At 38.1% G+C, this 14,815-nt stretch overlaps 1 protein-coding gene across 3 annotated transcripts in view; it reads right to left on the bottom strand.

Moving 5' to 3' along the window:
* LOC131970546 (cGMP-dependent 3',5'-cyclic phosphodiesterase) overlaps positions 1 to 14,815 on the bottom strand; it is a 223,692-nt gene that overhangs the window by 31,063 nt on the left and 177,814 nt on the right. For all 3 annotated transcript variants that reach the window (XM_059331965.1, XM_059331967.1, XM_059331966.1), the window contains exons 5-13: positions 12,747 to 12,856; positions 11,796 to 11,851; positions 11,189 to 11,248; positions 9,924 to 10,077; positions 8,630 to 8,682; positions 3,570 to 3,644; positions 3,442 to 3,483; positions 2,020 to 2,088; positions 1,428 to 1,558 (exon numbers count right to left, since the gene is read on the bottom strand). In XM_059331965.1, coding sequence (XP_059187948.1) covers positions 1,428 to 1,558; positions 2,020 to 2,088; positions 3,442 to 3,483; positions 3,570 to 3,644; positions 8,630 to 8,682; positions 9,924 to 10,077; positions 11,189 to 11,248; positions 11,796 to 11,851; positions 12,747 to 12,856 — 750 coding nt within the window. The remainder of the gene's footprint in view (positions 1 to 1,427; positions 1,559 to 2,019; positions 2,089 to 3,441; positions 3,484 to 3,569; positions 3,645 to 8,629; positions 8,683 to 9,923; positions 10,078 to 11,188; positions 11,249 to 11,795; positions 11,852 to 12,746; positions 12,857 to 14,815) is intronic.

The raw sequence follows: 14,815 nt of genomic DNA, 5'->3' as shown, positions 1-14,815 counted from the left end.
GCGGCAGATTTCAGTGGGAACAGCAGCAAACTCTCCGCTGCTGTGACTGAGCCGCTGAGCTCGAACAATCAGCCCTACCCATCCCAACATAACTGTTAGCTGCTGTCAGATAAATCTTTGTATCTACTATGAGTCAGCGCTTCAGGAATTAGGAAAAGCCAAAATTATCTTCAGACTGACATCCAAGCTTTTTAAAGGGGACAAATGCTGACTCACTTTTTCCTTACTTGTTTACATACATTTGTGTATCTGGAGTGCCCACCAATCCACAAACTGTGAAATAGGACAACATAGTCAGTTGTTTGTGGGCTGCCTATATCAGGAAACGTGATTCAACAAGTAATTCAGATTTGGCTCCCCCTCATATGTCACATGCAGGCTCATTAGCAGAAGTTGTAGTAGTAGTATAAAGAGCAACAAATTACATGCAGGGAGGTTGTGGTGAATGAACAGATCATATTTTTAAGAGCAAACTTAAGACTTATCTTTTTAATTTGGCTATTACTTGAACCATTTCTTAATATTCTTCTGCTCATGCATCTAAATGTTATATCATCTTCTCTTTTATTTATTTATTTGTTATTATTCATTTGTCTTTTTTATACATATTTTATCATGCTCAACTTTTTAATTATTAATTTATTTATTTCCATCTTTTTATCCATCTTTTTTACTTTTTATTGTTATTATTATTATTAACTTTTGTTTTTATATTTTATTCTATTTTTTCTTACCTTACTTTATTTGTATTTTATATAATTCATTTCTTACCTGCTTCCAGTGTTTCATCACTGCTTGACGGTGAGATCGAGCTTCCTCAGTTTGTGCTTTGTTTATAATGGGATGGTTGGATGGAGGGTCTGGAGTGGAGGGTTGGGGATGGGCGGAGTATTTGCTTGTTTCAATGTTATATGTTATATCTATGTTATGTATATATATAAATATATATATATATATATATATATATATATATATATTATGTATTTTTTATGTGAAGCACTTTGTGTTACATTTCTCTTGTATGAAAAGTGATATACAAATAAAGTCTGATTGATTGATACAAAAGAGTTTAGTTCTCATTCACAGTTTGAGCACCAAAAAGATTAAAAAAGACCCTTTTATGTTCTCTGAAGGTGTAATTTCCCCCAGAAACTCTGACCAATCAGAGCAGACTAGACATTTTCGGGGTCGGGGCTTAAAGAGACAGATGGTGAAACTGAGTGTTTCAGACATAGGGTGAATACAGGTGTATTCAGACTGACAGTATGAAACCCAAAATTCAAGTTTAAATGTGAAAAACAAGCATAATATTTCTCTTTTAAAATATGTTTCAGTAATAAACCATCAAAGGGTTAGGTACAGTGAGTTTAAAGGGATGCTAAGACGTTAAAAACTCACAGTATAAACACACTCTATGACATACATACCTCTGCCCACCCTGCTTGTTGAAGGCGCATGCTAGCGCCACCACCTGACCGGTGGCCCTGCTGGCCACTGGGACACAAAGCATGGACGAGATCTCACAGCCCAACATGCTGGACAGCTGCCTGCGCTCCTCCTGAGAGGAAGAGAGGCAGAACAATCAAATAATATAAAAGCAGCAAAGATGGACACATATAGTCATGGGAAAAATTATTAGACCTCCCTTGTTTTCTCTAATTTCTTGTTCATTTTAAGGCCTGGTACAACTAAAGGTACATTTGTTTGGACACATATAATGATAATAACAAAAAATAGATCTTAAGAGTTTAATCTAAGAGCTGATATCTAGACTCTAGATTTTCCATGGTTTTCTTGATAGTGATTTTGATTATTTTCAAGAAAACCATGGAAAATGTCTAAATATCGGCTCTTAAATTAAACTATTATGAGTTATTTTTGTTGTTATCATTATATATGTCCAAACAAATGTACCTTTAGTTGTACCTGGCATTAAAATGAACAAGAAATTGAAGAAAATAATAATAGTCTAATAGTTTTCTCCATGACTGTAGATAAGAAAAAAAGATGTCTCCTTACAGCACTGATGTCCTGAAGGGTAATTGACTTCTTCTTCTCCACAACCTGACCAAAGCGTCCGAACATCAGCTGAACAGAAGAGAGAAAAGGAGAGACAAAGAAATCATTGTAATGAAGGCGAGACACAGGAAAAAAGCTGATTTGTTGGGCAAGTACCTGAAAATGATTTTATTGTTTAAAAAGTATAAATAAAATGGTTTATTCTGAAGTGTATGACCTTCCTTGGTAAAATTAGCACAAATAATCCAATAGGGTGTGTTTTTATGTCTTTTATTGTGGCTGAATATCTCTTTCACATGAATTACCATCAAGATTTTCACACATCATTTGGCCTGAGGTACAAGGCCCATTTGCAACATAATGAAAAGCTTTTTTAAAAAAAATGTTTGGTTTGCACCACAACCAACAGGGACAGGGGACTTAAAGCACCCTAAAGGAAGTCATTACTTGCCCAAATTTCTTAATTATAACCCCTGTCAGGGATTAAAAAAGATTACATGTCGGGGTTTTTTTTCTACCGTGTCAGTCAAGGAAACCTACGAGCAGGGTTACAACACTTGCATTAAACGTGTGCTTCTTAAAATTTGCAACAAACCTCCATGAATATAACTTTGTTGTTGTGATGGCGATATTTGTATTTAATGTTTGTGATAACTGTGTTTAGTGTTGGAACTTGTCTCTTTTTTAAGCTGCTTACTTGGCCAGGTCTCCTTTGAAAAGGATATATTTTTAATCTCAATGAGGCTTTTATTACTTGGTTAAATAAAGTATATGTGTATATATATATATATATATATATATATATATATATACACACATATAACTTAAAACACTCGACAGACTGAATGAAGTCACAGATCATGCCAGCGTGATCCATTCACATGACTTCCTCATGATGTCACTAAAGTACTGACTTGAAACTCCATCCAAAGTTTTTGTTTGATGATGATAGGCCAAGTAAAACCGGAGATAAGGTCATATGCATTTAATATGAATATATATAACTAGATGTTATCGTCATTTTACCTCTTATATGTTGTATTTGCACCCTGGGTTCACATTTGCAACATTTAAATTTCTTCAAATAAGCATGATTGTGTTTTAAAACTAAAAAATAATTCAGATTTCATGTTTTTGGTGCTTTTTGTGATGCTTTTTGATCCAGTAAGTCAAAGGGGGAAAAAAATCATTATCAGGTCATATAGATGAGATAGTGCCGGAAAAATTACACCAAAATGGCATGGAAAACATTATTTAAAAGTGGTAATTACAGGCACAATTATGGTTCAAAAACAGTTAAAATAGCCCAAAACTCCAAAAGGTTAACAGGAAATAAAGAACACAAAATGACCAATGAAAGCCAATAATGCCTGAATTAATTCATGAATATTGATACGAATAAATTGTCTTTGTTGGCCTCACCGGGAAGCTGATCTCCTCCTCCAGGACTTTGTCTCCAACTACCTAAAGGGTTGCAGAGATTAAAGGTCAGGGGCTATTCAACCAACAGTAGAGGGCTTTTATTTGTGTCATTTTGTGTGAGTTTGTACCTGGCAGAAGAGCTGGTGGTTGTCCTCGGACACCAGTAGCAAACAACAACACTGAGAATGAGTCTGCTGCTGCAGCTGAAGGAAAAACACAAACACAGTGTCAGCCCTAATATACAATCACAAGAAATTCACTTTATCAGATTGTTTTTAAAGCCTCAAGTCAAGATTTTCTGTAGCGCGATTGACGTGTGGAGATGAGATTAGAAGTCAGTGGACAGTGGAAAATGACTGGCGCTGGGCGGGACAACATTCAATATTATCTTCACTGTCTCGCAGTAGCATCAACTTGTGAATAAAGACTTGATAGTGTGATACATATTTCTATTATTTACAGAAAATACAAACTTTAGATCCTACCCAATAAAATATGGAATAAAGTTCGATTTTTTCATTATAATAACTGATTTATTAAACTGTGATTCTGCAAAAATGATGACATATAATTAAAAAAACAGTTATACATTTGTATACACTATTATACACTCACTGGCCATTTTATTAGGTACACCTGTTCAACCGCTCGTGAATGCAAATGTCTAATCAGCCAATCACAGAGCAGCAACTCAATGCATTAAGGCATGTAGACATGGTGAAGACAAGCTGTTGAAGTCAAAAGAGAGCATCAGAATGGGGAAAATGGTGATTTAAGTGGCTTTAAACGTGGCATGGTTGTTGGTCTGAGTATTTCACAAACTGCCAATCTAACAACCATCTCTAGGGTTTACAGAGAATGGTCTGAAAAAGAGAAAATATGTTGATGCCAGAGGTCAGAGGAGAATGGTAAGACTGGTCCGAGATGATAGAAAGGCAACAGTAACTCGAATAACCACTCGTTACAACCAAGATATGCAGAAGACCATCTCTGAACCACAACACATCCAACCTTGAAGCAGACGGGCTACAGCAGCAGTATTAACATACTGACACTTTATTAGGTACACCTGATCATTAACACAAATATCTAATCAGCCAGCCACATGACAGCACCTCAATGCATTAAGGCATGTACACATGGTGAAGACGAGCTGCTGAAGTTCAAAGTGAGCATCAGAATGGGGAAGAAAGGTGATTTAAGTGACTTTGGACGTGGCATGGTTTTTAATCTGAGTATTGCACAAACTGCTGATCTACTGGGATTTTCATACACAACCATCTCTAGGGTTTACTGTGAGCGGCAGTTCTCAAAATGGCTTGTTGATGCCAGAGGTCAGAGGAGAATGGCAGAATAGTTTGAGATGATAGAAAGGCAACAGTAACTCAAATAACCACTCGTTACAACCAAGGTCTGCACAATACGACCAACCTTGAGGCAGATGGAATACAGCAAAAGACCACACGGTCACTTTACTAGGTACACCTGCTAGCTAATGAGGTTGCCGGTGAGTGTACATATTCCCATTAATAATACATTTTTTCACTTTTCACTCATGATCATCTCTTAATAAATGATCCAAACAACCATACACTGTAAAATCCAATGTTGCTTGTTTGTTATTATAACTATTTTTTCCTTTTCAATACAACAAAGATTTGTGCAAAAAAGTCATTTTAACTTAAAATATTGAGTCAAATAGCAAGATTTATTTGAGTCAACTCCTTTGTTGTCTTGACATAAAATTCTTTCGCAGCATGGACACAAATATTTAAGTTGAAAAAACAAGTTGGGTTTTACAATGTACTGTGTAAATCACAGAAAATACATAAACATGCTGTGTTTTTAACACAAGATCATTCTTTGGATGTCAAATTGGTAATGTTTTGTTGAACAGGGATTTCAAGCAGAAATAAAGTAAAAAAAGAAAAACTTTGAGAGGGGGCTACAAGCACATTTACTCTTTCTCCCTCATTGAGAAATTCTGGATCCGGCCTCAATCACGGCCACCACCGCTGCTCATGCTAGGTTGACCAGTGAAAGAGTAGCGCGCAATCTGCAGATTGCGGCAGTAGTTTCTGCATCTGTTGTATTTTTTACATTAGAGGAAACATTAAAGAGATTTGGCCGTACATGTGCATCTCAATAAATGAGTATATCATCGAAAAGTCCATTTCCAGTAATTCAAGCCAAATAGCCCCAAGCATTGAGTCATATAGATGGACATACTTTTCAGAGGCCAACATTTCCATATTAAACATACTTTTTAAAATTGGTCTTTTGTAATATACTTTTTGAGACACTGAATTTTAGGTCTTCATTAAATGTGAGCCATAATCATAAAATAATTAGAAAAAATTATATAAATTAAGATATGAAATGTTTCATTCTGCGTGTAATGGATCTATAAAATGTGTTATTTCCACTTTTTTAATTGAATTACTGACATAAATCAACTTTTCTATGATATTCTTATGTACTGAGATGCACCTGTATCAAGACTTGATGCTGTTTATTGGCTACGGTGTTACAATGTGGTTTCTGCTCTTTGTACTGACAAGTCCACTCTGCACTGGAGGTTTCAAGGTTTCTTTAATGGCTTTAATTGGCTTTCTGAATGTGTGAAATACCTAATCTAGCCTGCCCGGCGTACATTTGAATTTCAGATTGTAGTAAAGTGCAGGCATCTCGTCGAGGAATGTGATAAACTTTTTTTAGATACAAGTCTATTCAAGGACATTTTAGGGGACATAAGCATAAGAAAAAACACATTTCTGAGTGTGTGTGTGTGGGGGGGGGTTAAACACAGACACAGTCATAAATAGGTGTCTGTGTGTGTCAAAATGAAGGAGTGTGTATGAACTGCGCTCTGTGAGACCTGCAGAGTCGCAACCAATTTTCTGCTGCTGTATGTGATGAGAAACATTTCATTCATAGACTGAAATTCACTTGGGGCGGTGGGAATGCACACCTGTAGGTACATGTTGACACAATTACTGTCGAGCACATACATGATCACACACACACACACACACACACAAACACACAAACACACACAGAAGTCATAAGAGCAGCGTTTTCTCACACACAATTCTTCTCTGTAATCCACACAGCTGGATGGAGAACAAGCAGTGGAGGGATATACACCAGCCACTGCCAACGCACTCGCCCCCAGTCACACACACACAACATGCACACACATGAACACACACACACACACACACACACACACACACACACACACAAAGTCGCTGCACCCACATAATAATAAACCCCTCCGCCCCCCTTTTTCCCAAATACAGTTAATCCTATGAGAGCCGCCCCGAGCACTTCCCAACAAAATGACGATTCCTCAGAAGCAACAATCTTCCGCTCCGTTCCCTCTCCCCTCGTGCCTTTTTTACAACTGTAACAATAAACAGCCGAAACAAATCATGTCAGATTCAAAACACATTTTAAAACCCCTGCAGCCTTTTGCACTACCACAACTTCTCCCTCTCCTTTCCTTAAGATGCAGGAAAAAAATACTACGGATTCAGGTTTAAAGGCATCAAAGACAGACGTTTTACATGCGCTGCTGCTGCTGCTGCTCCGATTCGTTCCAGCCCACGGATCTCATCCCGCAGCGTCAAGGTGGCAGGGAAGGTCGGTAGGCAAAAACTGATTTGAAAAACAATGGAAAGAACTCCTGCACACTGTGTCCCTTACATTTATTAAATTAAACAAAATGACTCAATCTGTACGACCTCTTGCCTGATGAAGGTCCAACAGACAGAAACGTTAAAATTAAATACATTTTTCAGTAGTAAGCGAGACAGTGTGCAGGAGTTTTTCTCATCGTTTTCAAGATTGCATCTTCTTCGACAGACTGGTTACACATTCAGGTGGGTTGGAGATTTTTTATGTTTGGATTTCACCATTTTGTCAAAAGAGGAGGTTGCTTTAAGCCCATTTTCTTAGAGTTTATGTCCCTGTATACATACATACATACAGTCATGGAAAAAATGATAAGACCACCCTCTCCTTGCTTTCTTGTTCATTTTAATGCATGGTACAACTTAAGGTACATTTGTTTTGACAAATATAATTAGAACAACAAAAATAGCTCATAAGAGTTTAATTTCAGAGCTGATATGTAGACATTTTACATGGTTTTCTTGACAATGATTTTGGTTATTATCAAGAAAACCATGGAAAATTTAAGTCCTTTGAGCTATTTTTGTTGTTATTATTATATTTGTCCAAACAAATGTACCTTTTAGTTGTACCAGGCATTAAAATGAACAAGAAATTGAAGAAAACAACGGTCTAATATTTTTTCCATGACTGTACATACATACATATATACAGGCATTTATAGTTTCTGCTGCAAGAGGACACTGTTCACTGCAGTTAACAGTAAATTAAACTGTTTTTCAGTGCTCAAAGTGATGCCTTTGCTTAGGGGTGTTTTCATTACAAATTAATCTACAGATTAATATTTTCTAGATTAAACAATGAATTGTTTGGTCTATAAATGCTCTACAAAGTCTTTCACAAGTCCACAATGACATATTCAACTCGCTTTAATAACACAACAGATAGAGGAAAAACAGCAAATCCTCGCTAGACCAATGAAAGTAAAAAAGTCCTTGATTTTTTGATGAGGAAACAAACTTGCCTTCAGCTTTGGCAAACTTGTCATAAAAAAATTCAAAAAAGTCCTTCATGCTCAATAAGTAGAATCAGAAGTGTGTGCGTACATCCATTAAGGCTCTCTGAAGCTCCGGTTGCTGAGACTTTGTCCCTTTGATGCAGTGTAACCTTCACATCTCTCTCTATCTCATATTTTCTTTATCAGTGAATAATTCCATACATTTAAATTGTTGTCGGGTTTATGCACAAACTGTAGCTGATATCTCCTCTCTCCGTCCTTCCCCTCCTCCACTGCTTTTAACTCTCTGCAATCAATCATCACTCCTCTCCCCCTGCTCCCCTCATTCACAGAGAGTCTATCACATATACAGTACATGGAGGGGGCATACTATGGGGAAACTGATCAAGTGTGATAAAAAAAAAGAAAAGCTTATGGTATAGGTAACGACAGGAAGAGGGGAACGAGGCAAGGACTTCATGTTTTGCATGTAGTGTAGGTCTTTAACTGTGCATGTGTGTATGAGGGAGCATACCAAAGATCCCAACCACTTACATAATTGATGACTTTGAGCTGAAGGGAGGCTGCATCAAGGTCAAAGAGCTCACCTGAAAGAGAAATGGGAGACAGAGTGAGTGATGGGAGTAAAAAACGGAGAGGAGCAAGGGCAGATTGGCGTTAAGGAAGAACGGGGAATGCAGAGCATGTACGCAAGTGGACAGAAAGCAATCCGGGGAGGGATGCATTGAGACAGCGAGGTCGGGGAAGGGTGAACGGGTACCAGCCAACAGAGGGACTAATAATGAAGACAAGACAGGGGATCGAGGGATGCATGGACTGCAGATGAAGACAGGAGGAAAGAGGACGACAGAGGAGCATAAAGGCGAGGCAGAGGCCGGGAAAATATTGAGGAGAGTAAAGCCAACTCATATTTGTTGACAATCACCGGCAAGTAAACAACATTGATTTATGTGTATGTGCTCAGGAACGGCATTAGTGAGTCCACTTCCATTATGCATGAGATTTTAAACACTGTTTTTGCAAAGTGTTCTGTTTTCACACAGGAGCTGTCACACATTCCTTGTGGAGTCCATCTAAATTCATAGAGCTTTTCTATCCAGATGGGGTTGCTCTATTAACATACATCACCTCACAAATTCAAGTGTTAGTGTGTGTGTGTGTGTGTGTGTGTGTGTGTGTGTAATTAGTTTTGCCTCACAGTTTTGTGTTTGTACACATGAGATGCAGTGCAGGAAATGTAAGAGTGAAAGAGGAGCTCTATTAAATCTGCCTTTATGTGTGTTGCAGTGGTGGAATGTAAGTACATTTACTACTCAAGTACTGTACTTGAGTACAATTTTGAGGTACTTGTACTTTACTTGAGTATTTCCATTTTATGTAAATTTATACTTCAATCCACTACATTTGGAGGCAAATGTTGTCATTTTTACTCCACTACATTTAGATGACAGCTTTAGTTACTTTTCTCGTCGAGATTCAACATGAAAAACATGATACATTTAAAGCCATTAAATATTTTATTAAATTAAACCACATAACAGTATATTTTGTGGTTAAAATGAGCCCTGGCTTGAGAAAATAAACTGCTGCTTACATAATTGCATCAATAATAATCATCTAATAATATACTTAACAACCTGAGTGGGTCCATCCTGATGATGCTGATACTTTTGTACTTTTAGTTCAGTAAGTTTTGAATGCAGGACTTTTACTTGTAGTGCAGTAGTTTCACTGTTTGGTATGAGTACTTTTACTTAAGTAAAGGATCTGAATACTTCCTCCACCACTGGTATGTTGTTAATGTTGTGTATGTTATGTGTTTGCATACCACAGAGCTGCAGGATGTTGCGGTCCAGCTCGCAGTAGTCCTGCTCTGAGACGTTGAGGTGCAGCAGTGCATTGTGGGACTGGGGAGAGGGGCTGAGAGGAGGCCTCTGGTAGGACGTCTGAACAGCCTGCACTCGCACACACGCCACTGAGGCCTGTGACATCATGCACATGTGCAGGAAACATACACAGACGAGCACCAAAGTGAGTTGGGGGTAAAGAACATTTTAAGAGAGAAATTTTGTTTTTGCATTATGTTTGATGCATTTATCCACATCACAAGTCTTACACTGGAATCATGACAGAGCACTTGAGGAATTTCCTTTCAGGCACTGGTGGAAAGTAACTAAGTAAATTTACCCAAGTACTGTACTTAAGTATCATTTTGAGGTACTTGTACTTTACTTGAGTATTTCCATAACTTTATACTTCTACTACATTTTGAGGCAAATGTCATACTTTATAATCCACTACATTTAGCTGACAGCTTGAGTCACTTTTCAGGTTTCAGGTTTCAGGTTTAACATAAAAAACATGATACATTTAACGTGATAAGACATTTTTTAATTCACCTCATAACAGTATATTAAGAAGGTCAAATTAGCCCTACCTTGAGAAAATTAAAATGCTGCTTACAAAAATGCATCAGTGATAATAATACAATAATATATTTGGAATATATAAAACAATCTGAGTGGGTCCATTCTGCATAACAAGAATCACTAGCACCCAAACTCTGGAACGCTCTGCCTGCACCCTTACGGTCTGCGGTATCTGTGGATTCTTTTAAATGTCAGATTAAGACCTGTTTAGACAGGCATTTAGTTGACTATATGCATCTTTAATTATGTTTTCCTGTTGTATTGTGTTTTTTTTCTTTTTTTTCCCCTGTGTTTGCCTGTATGTTGTTTTATGCCCTTTAAAAGAACTTTGTGGATTTTTGCCTGTGAAAAGCGCTTTATAAATACAATTGATTTGCTTACTTACTTTACTTACTTGCTTAAAATGTATCCCTGTTTTCGATGTGATGTTATGTTTTATCCTTTGGTGTGTTTGCTGTACAACTGTGTGTCTAGTTTTAATTGGATAATTATTGCAATAATGACCCACTTACTTCATAGCAGGGCTACTTACAAGAGACATTTGAGAAGAGTATATATAAGCTGTGCTTCTGATAAAAACCCCGTGCTGAAACCTAATACAATAAAGAACAGTTCAAGGTTTATTTTTCTACATTAGAGACCAAAACAGACAAAAAGAGCTTACATGTTTCTCCAGCATGTTGAGATGCAGTTCATCCTGATCAGTTAGTGGATTACAGCCCACCTGCAACAAACAAACACACACACACACACACACACACACACACACCCACCCACCCACCCACCCACACACACACACACACACACACACACACACACACACACATTAGCTTACGTCATCAAGAGACATTATTTACTTTGTTTACACTTTTCCCTTTAAGAATTGGGCTCTTTTCCTTCCATAACTTGCTTCTTTTAGACATCCAACAAACACATTTAGGTGTTGATTTTACTACAGTTTGTTCATTTGTGTCTGATGATTTCTCTTTATAACATTAGATAATGCTTTGAATATTTGAACATACATTTTAGAGAACTTAAGAGAAATTAAAGAACTTTTATTTTGAAGTGGTAACTTTTATTTTGGTAACTCTTCAGTTTCAGTCCAGTACATGAGCTCAACTGTTGCAGGATTTGTTAAAAAATATATATATTAAATTGAAAATATCTCCCTTTTCATAAAGTTGTTGATCAGTAGAGGTTTTTTTTTCTTACTTTGGTTCATTCATTTATTGAAACCCTTTTGTATGTCCTTGAATGCAAGGACTCACCAGTAAAACAGCGATGGCCTTGTCCCGCTCCTGGTCCAAGAGAGGAATGACAACAGCTAAAAAGAAGGACAAAAAAAGAGAAAGAGAAGCATTCATAATACATAATGCATCGATTCAGACAAAAACACACTCTTGGTCCTTTTATCATCGTCCTTCCATCAATCGGTTCTCTCAGTGTCCTTGTCTCGCTCTTAATCTTATTTGTTCTTTCTCCATGTTCTAAGACTAATAGAAAAATGCAAGGGAAATGAACATGGAAAAAAATGTCCTTGCATAACCCTGTTTATTACTTTTCTTTTCTTTTTCTTTCATTTGTAATTCTCATCAGTGTGGCGCAGATAGCACCTGCAGATCTTTATGGATATATCTTGGAGGTGGAATGTGTGGAACGCAGACAAAGCAGCAAACAGAATGATGTGTTTACCACAATGGTACCAAATTCTTATTTCTGCAGCATCATTAAATGTTCAGCATGATTTATTGATTCACAGAGAGCAGAGAGGTCATGCATGTGTACTTAAGGATGTCTCCATGATTATTTTCCTTCAGGTTATTCTCTCATTTTTTTGTTTTTTTAGATAAAAACATGTTCATTTGAAGAGGAATGTTTAATCATTCCACTCCATTCAAGCTGCTTTTTTCTCCTCATCACAGACCTTTCATTCCTTTCTTTTCAAGGGGGGGTTCCTCTTGTCCAATATTATTGCCCACGCAGCTCCATACCTATCCCTCGACAATCATCGTCTCTTATTCATACCTCTCTCTCTACCTCCATGCGTTGTTTGTTTTTTCTCCCACACTCTCACATCTCTCTGCTCCTCTGCATGCACTCACACATCCTCAAAGAAGCACAAAACTCAGATGTTGCTCCATTTGTCTGTCCGCCGGCATCATTCAGGCCCTTCCACACACACAAACACACACACACACACGTTGAAAAACCACACACACCTCTCCTGTGTGCTGGTAGCGGTGCTGCGAGGCAGATTCTGTTTTTTTCTGGCAGTTCGGACGGTGGAAGGCCGGCACACTGACATCGCTTCAGCTGGTCTATGATACTCCTAAGACAGAAAACACACAAGTTGAGTTTTGAGTCATGTTTGAGAAAGACAATTACCTCCAGCACATCAGTCAGAGAGAGAAACAGAGAGAGACAGTCTGCCAGACGCTGGGGAGACAAAGAGGAAGAAGGGGTTTGGAAGACAATTGGAGCAAATGGAAAAACAATCACCAGCATTACAGAAACAGACACGGCGAAGCTCATTGACACTAAACAAAATATGTCTGAAAGGAACCATTATTCAATGTGAAATTATATGAACTCGATACAGCCGTTTGTGTGTGTGTGAGTGTGTGAGTGAGTGCTGGCCAGTTGTGAAGCTAGACTTGAGTGGATTATGAGACAATGAGCCCTTGGGCACAGACACAGAAAAAACCCAAACAATCTTTCTTGCATAGGAGCAAAACATGCAGACTTTATAGTTGTTTAGCCTTTTTGTTGTTCTTGTTTTGAGTCTCTTTGTGGTTGTTACGGATATTTATGTGGTTTTGTGTCTTCTCGTGGTGGTCATTTTGTGTTGTTTTGTATCACTTTGTGGCCATTCTGAGTCTCTTTGTAGAAATTTTGTGTCTCTTTGTAATCCATCAATGAAGCCAGGTGTGATGATGGCGAAGCTGCAGTTCTGTGCATTTGTGATATTTATGCAGATATATGGGGTATTTGTTTATTCTGATCTGACTACTGTCAAATGGCACACAAATGCACAGTTTCTCTCTCTCTCTCTCTCTCTCTCTCTCTCTCTCTCTCTCTCTCTCACATGCACACACACACACCCACACACACACACACACACACAAAACAAAAACACACGTGTGGTTATGTCACTGCACACTTCAGTGAGCAAACACACTCAGACTTGCATGAATATGGAAATGAAAGACAAAAATAAGAAAATCGCTTCACTCATGCACACAGGTAAATTCATGATCTATGTGCTTCGCATAATAATAATATACTGAACCCTGAAGCAGCTACACACGCATGCATGCACGCACTCACGCACACACACGCACACACAGCAGCAGGCACTCCATTACATGCTCACAGAGTCTGAAATCCCTTCGAACCGTTGCAGCCAAATCTCTGCATGGTGCATTGATTTAAAAGTGTTCATTTATTTCAGCTCACTGAGGAACAGTCCACTTCAAACATTCTCATCGTAGTTTACTATTATGACAAATACAGCTGACCTTTGTGTGTAATGTTTTTGTTCAAAGCAGCTTTTCTGCGCGAGCATGAAGCCAATTTTTAACGGTCACAGCCAATTTATATTAAAAACCCACCCTGAGGCGTTACGAAAAACACTGTTATTTCGTTTTTCTCTGTGTTCATATGACATGCCTATTAGATACAATACAATTTACATTTATATGTCTGGTGTATGGAGATAGCTATAAGGTCAACTAAAGCTTCACAAATCACCTTGAAGCAACAATAGCTCAAATTGAATAACATATAGGTCAATGGTGGCGTGGTGGGCGGTGTGTTTACGGTGCAGTGGTGGCCAGTGACAACAGCAGCAAAGACACAGAGATGGACATTTAAATAGGCCACTCAGATACAGTAACTAGGGTGTGTAGGTGTGTATTTGGCACTCATAGAAATCAGCTGATGATTAATTGAGCTGGCCGGTGCTAATGACTTCATGTTCCTGCCTGAGCCTCTGGTATGAGCTCCATTTGTTGTAACTGCTTAACCATCATGCAGAAGCACTGGAGTTCCTAACAGCTGACGGTGTGTGTGTGTGTGTGTGTGTGTGTGTGTGTGTGTGTGTGTGTGTGTGTGTGTTCAGGCAGTTAAGTAATTGAGTTGTGTTATTTTCCGTACGAGATTCTGCAGATGAGAGAGAACAAGAAGAGTGTGAGCTACAGTGCGTGAAATAATTCCTCAATGTTTTTTTAAGGAGCTCAGGAGGAGCTCTGTTATAACCGTTATTAGTCTGTGCGTTCCTGTTTGTGAG

The sequence above is a fragment of the Centropristis striata genome, chromosome 4, assembly GCF_030273125.1.
Source record: "Centropristis striata isolate RG_2023a ecotype Rhode Island chromosome 4, C.striata_1.0, whole genome shotgun sequence".
Taxonomy (NCBI): Eukaryota; Metazoa; Chordata; class Actinopteri; order Perciformes; family Serranidae; genus Centropristis; species Centropristis striata.
The sequence above is the reverse complement of the archived record's forward strand: the minus strand, read 5'-3'. Positions and strand labels throughout refer to the sequence as shown.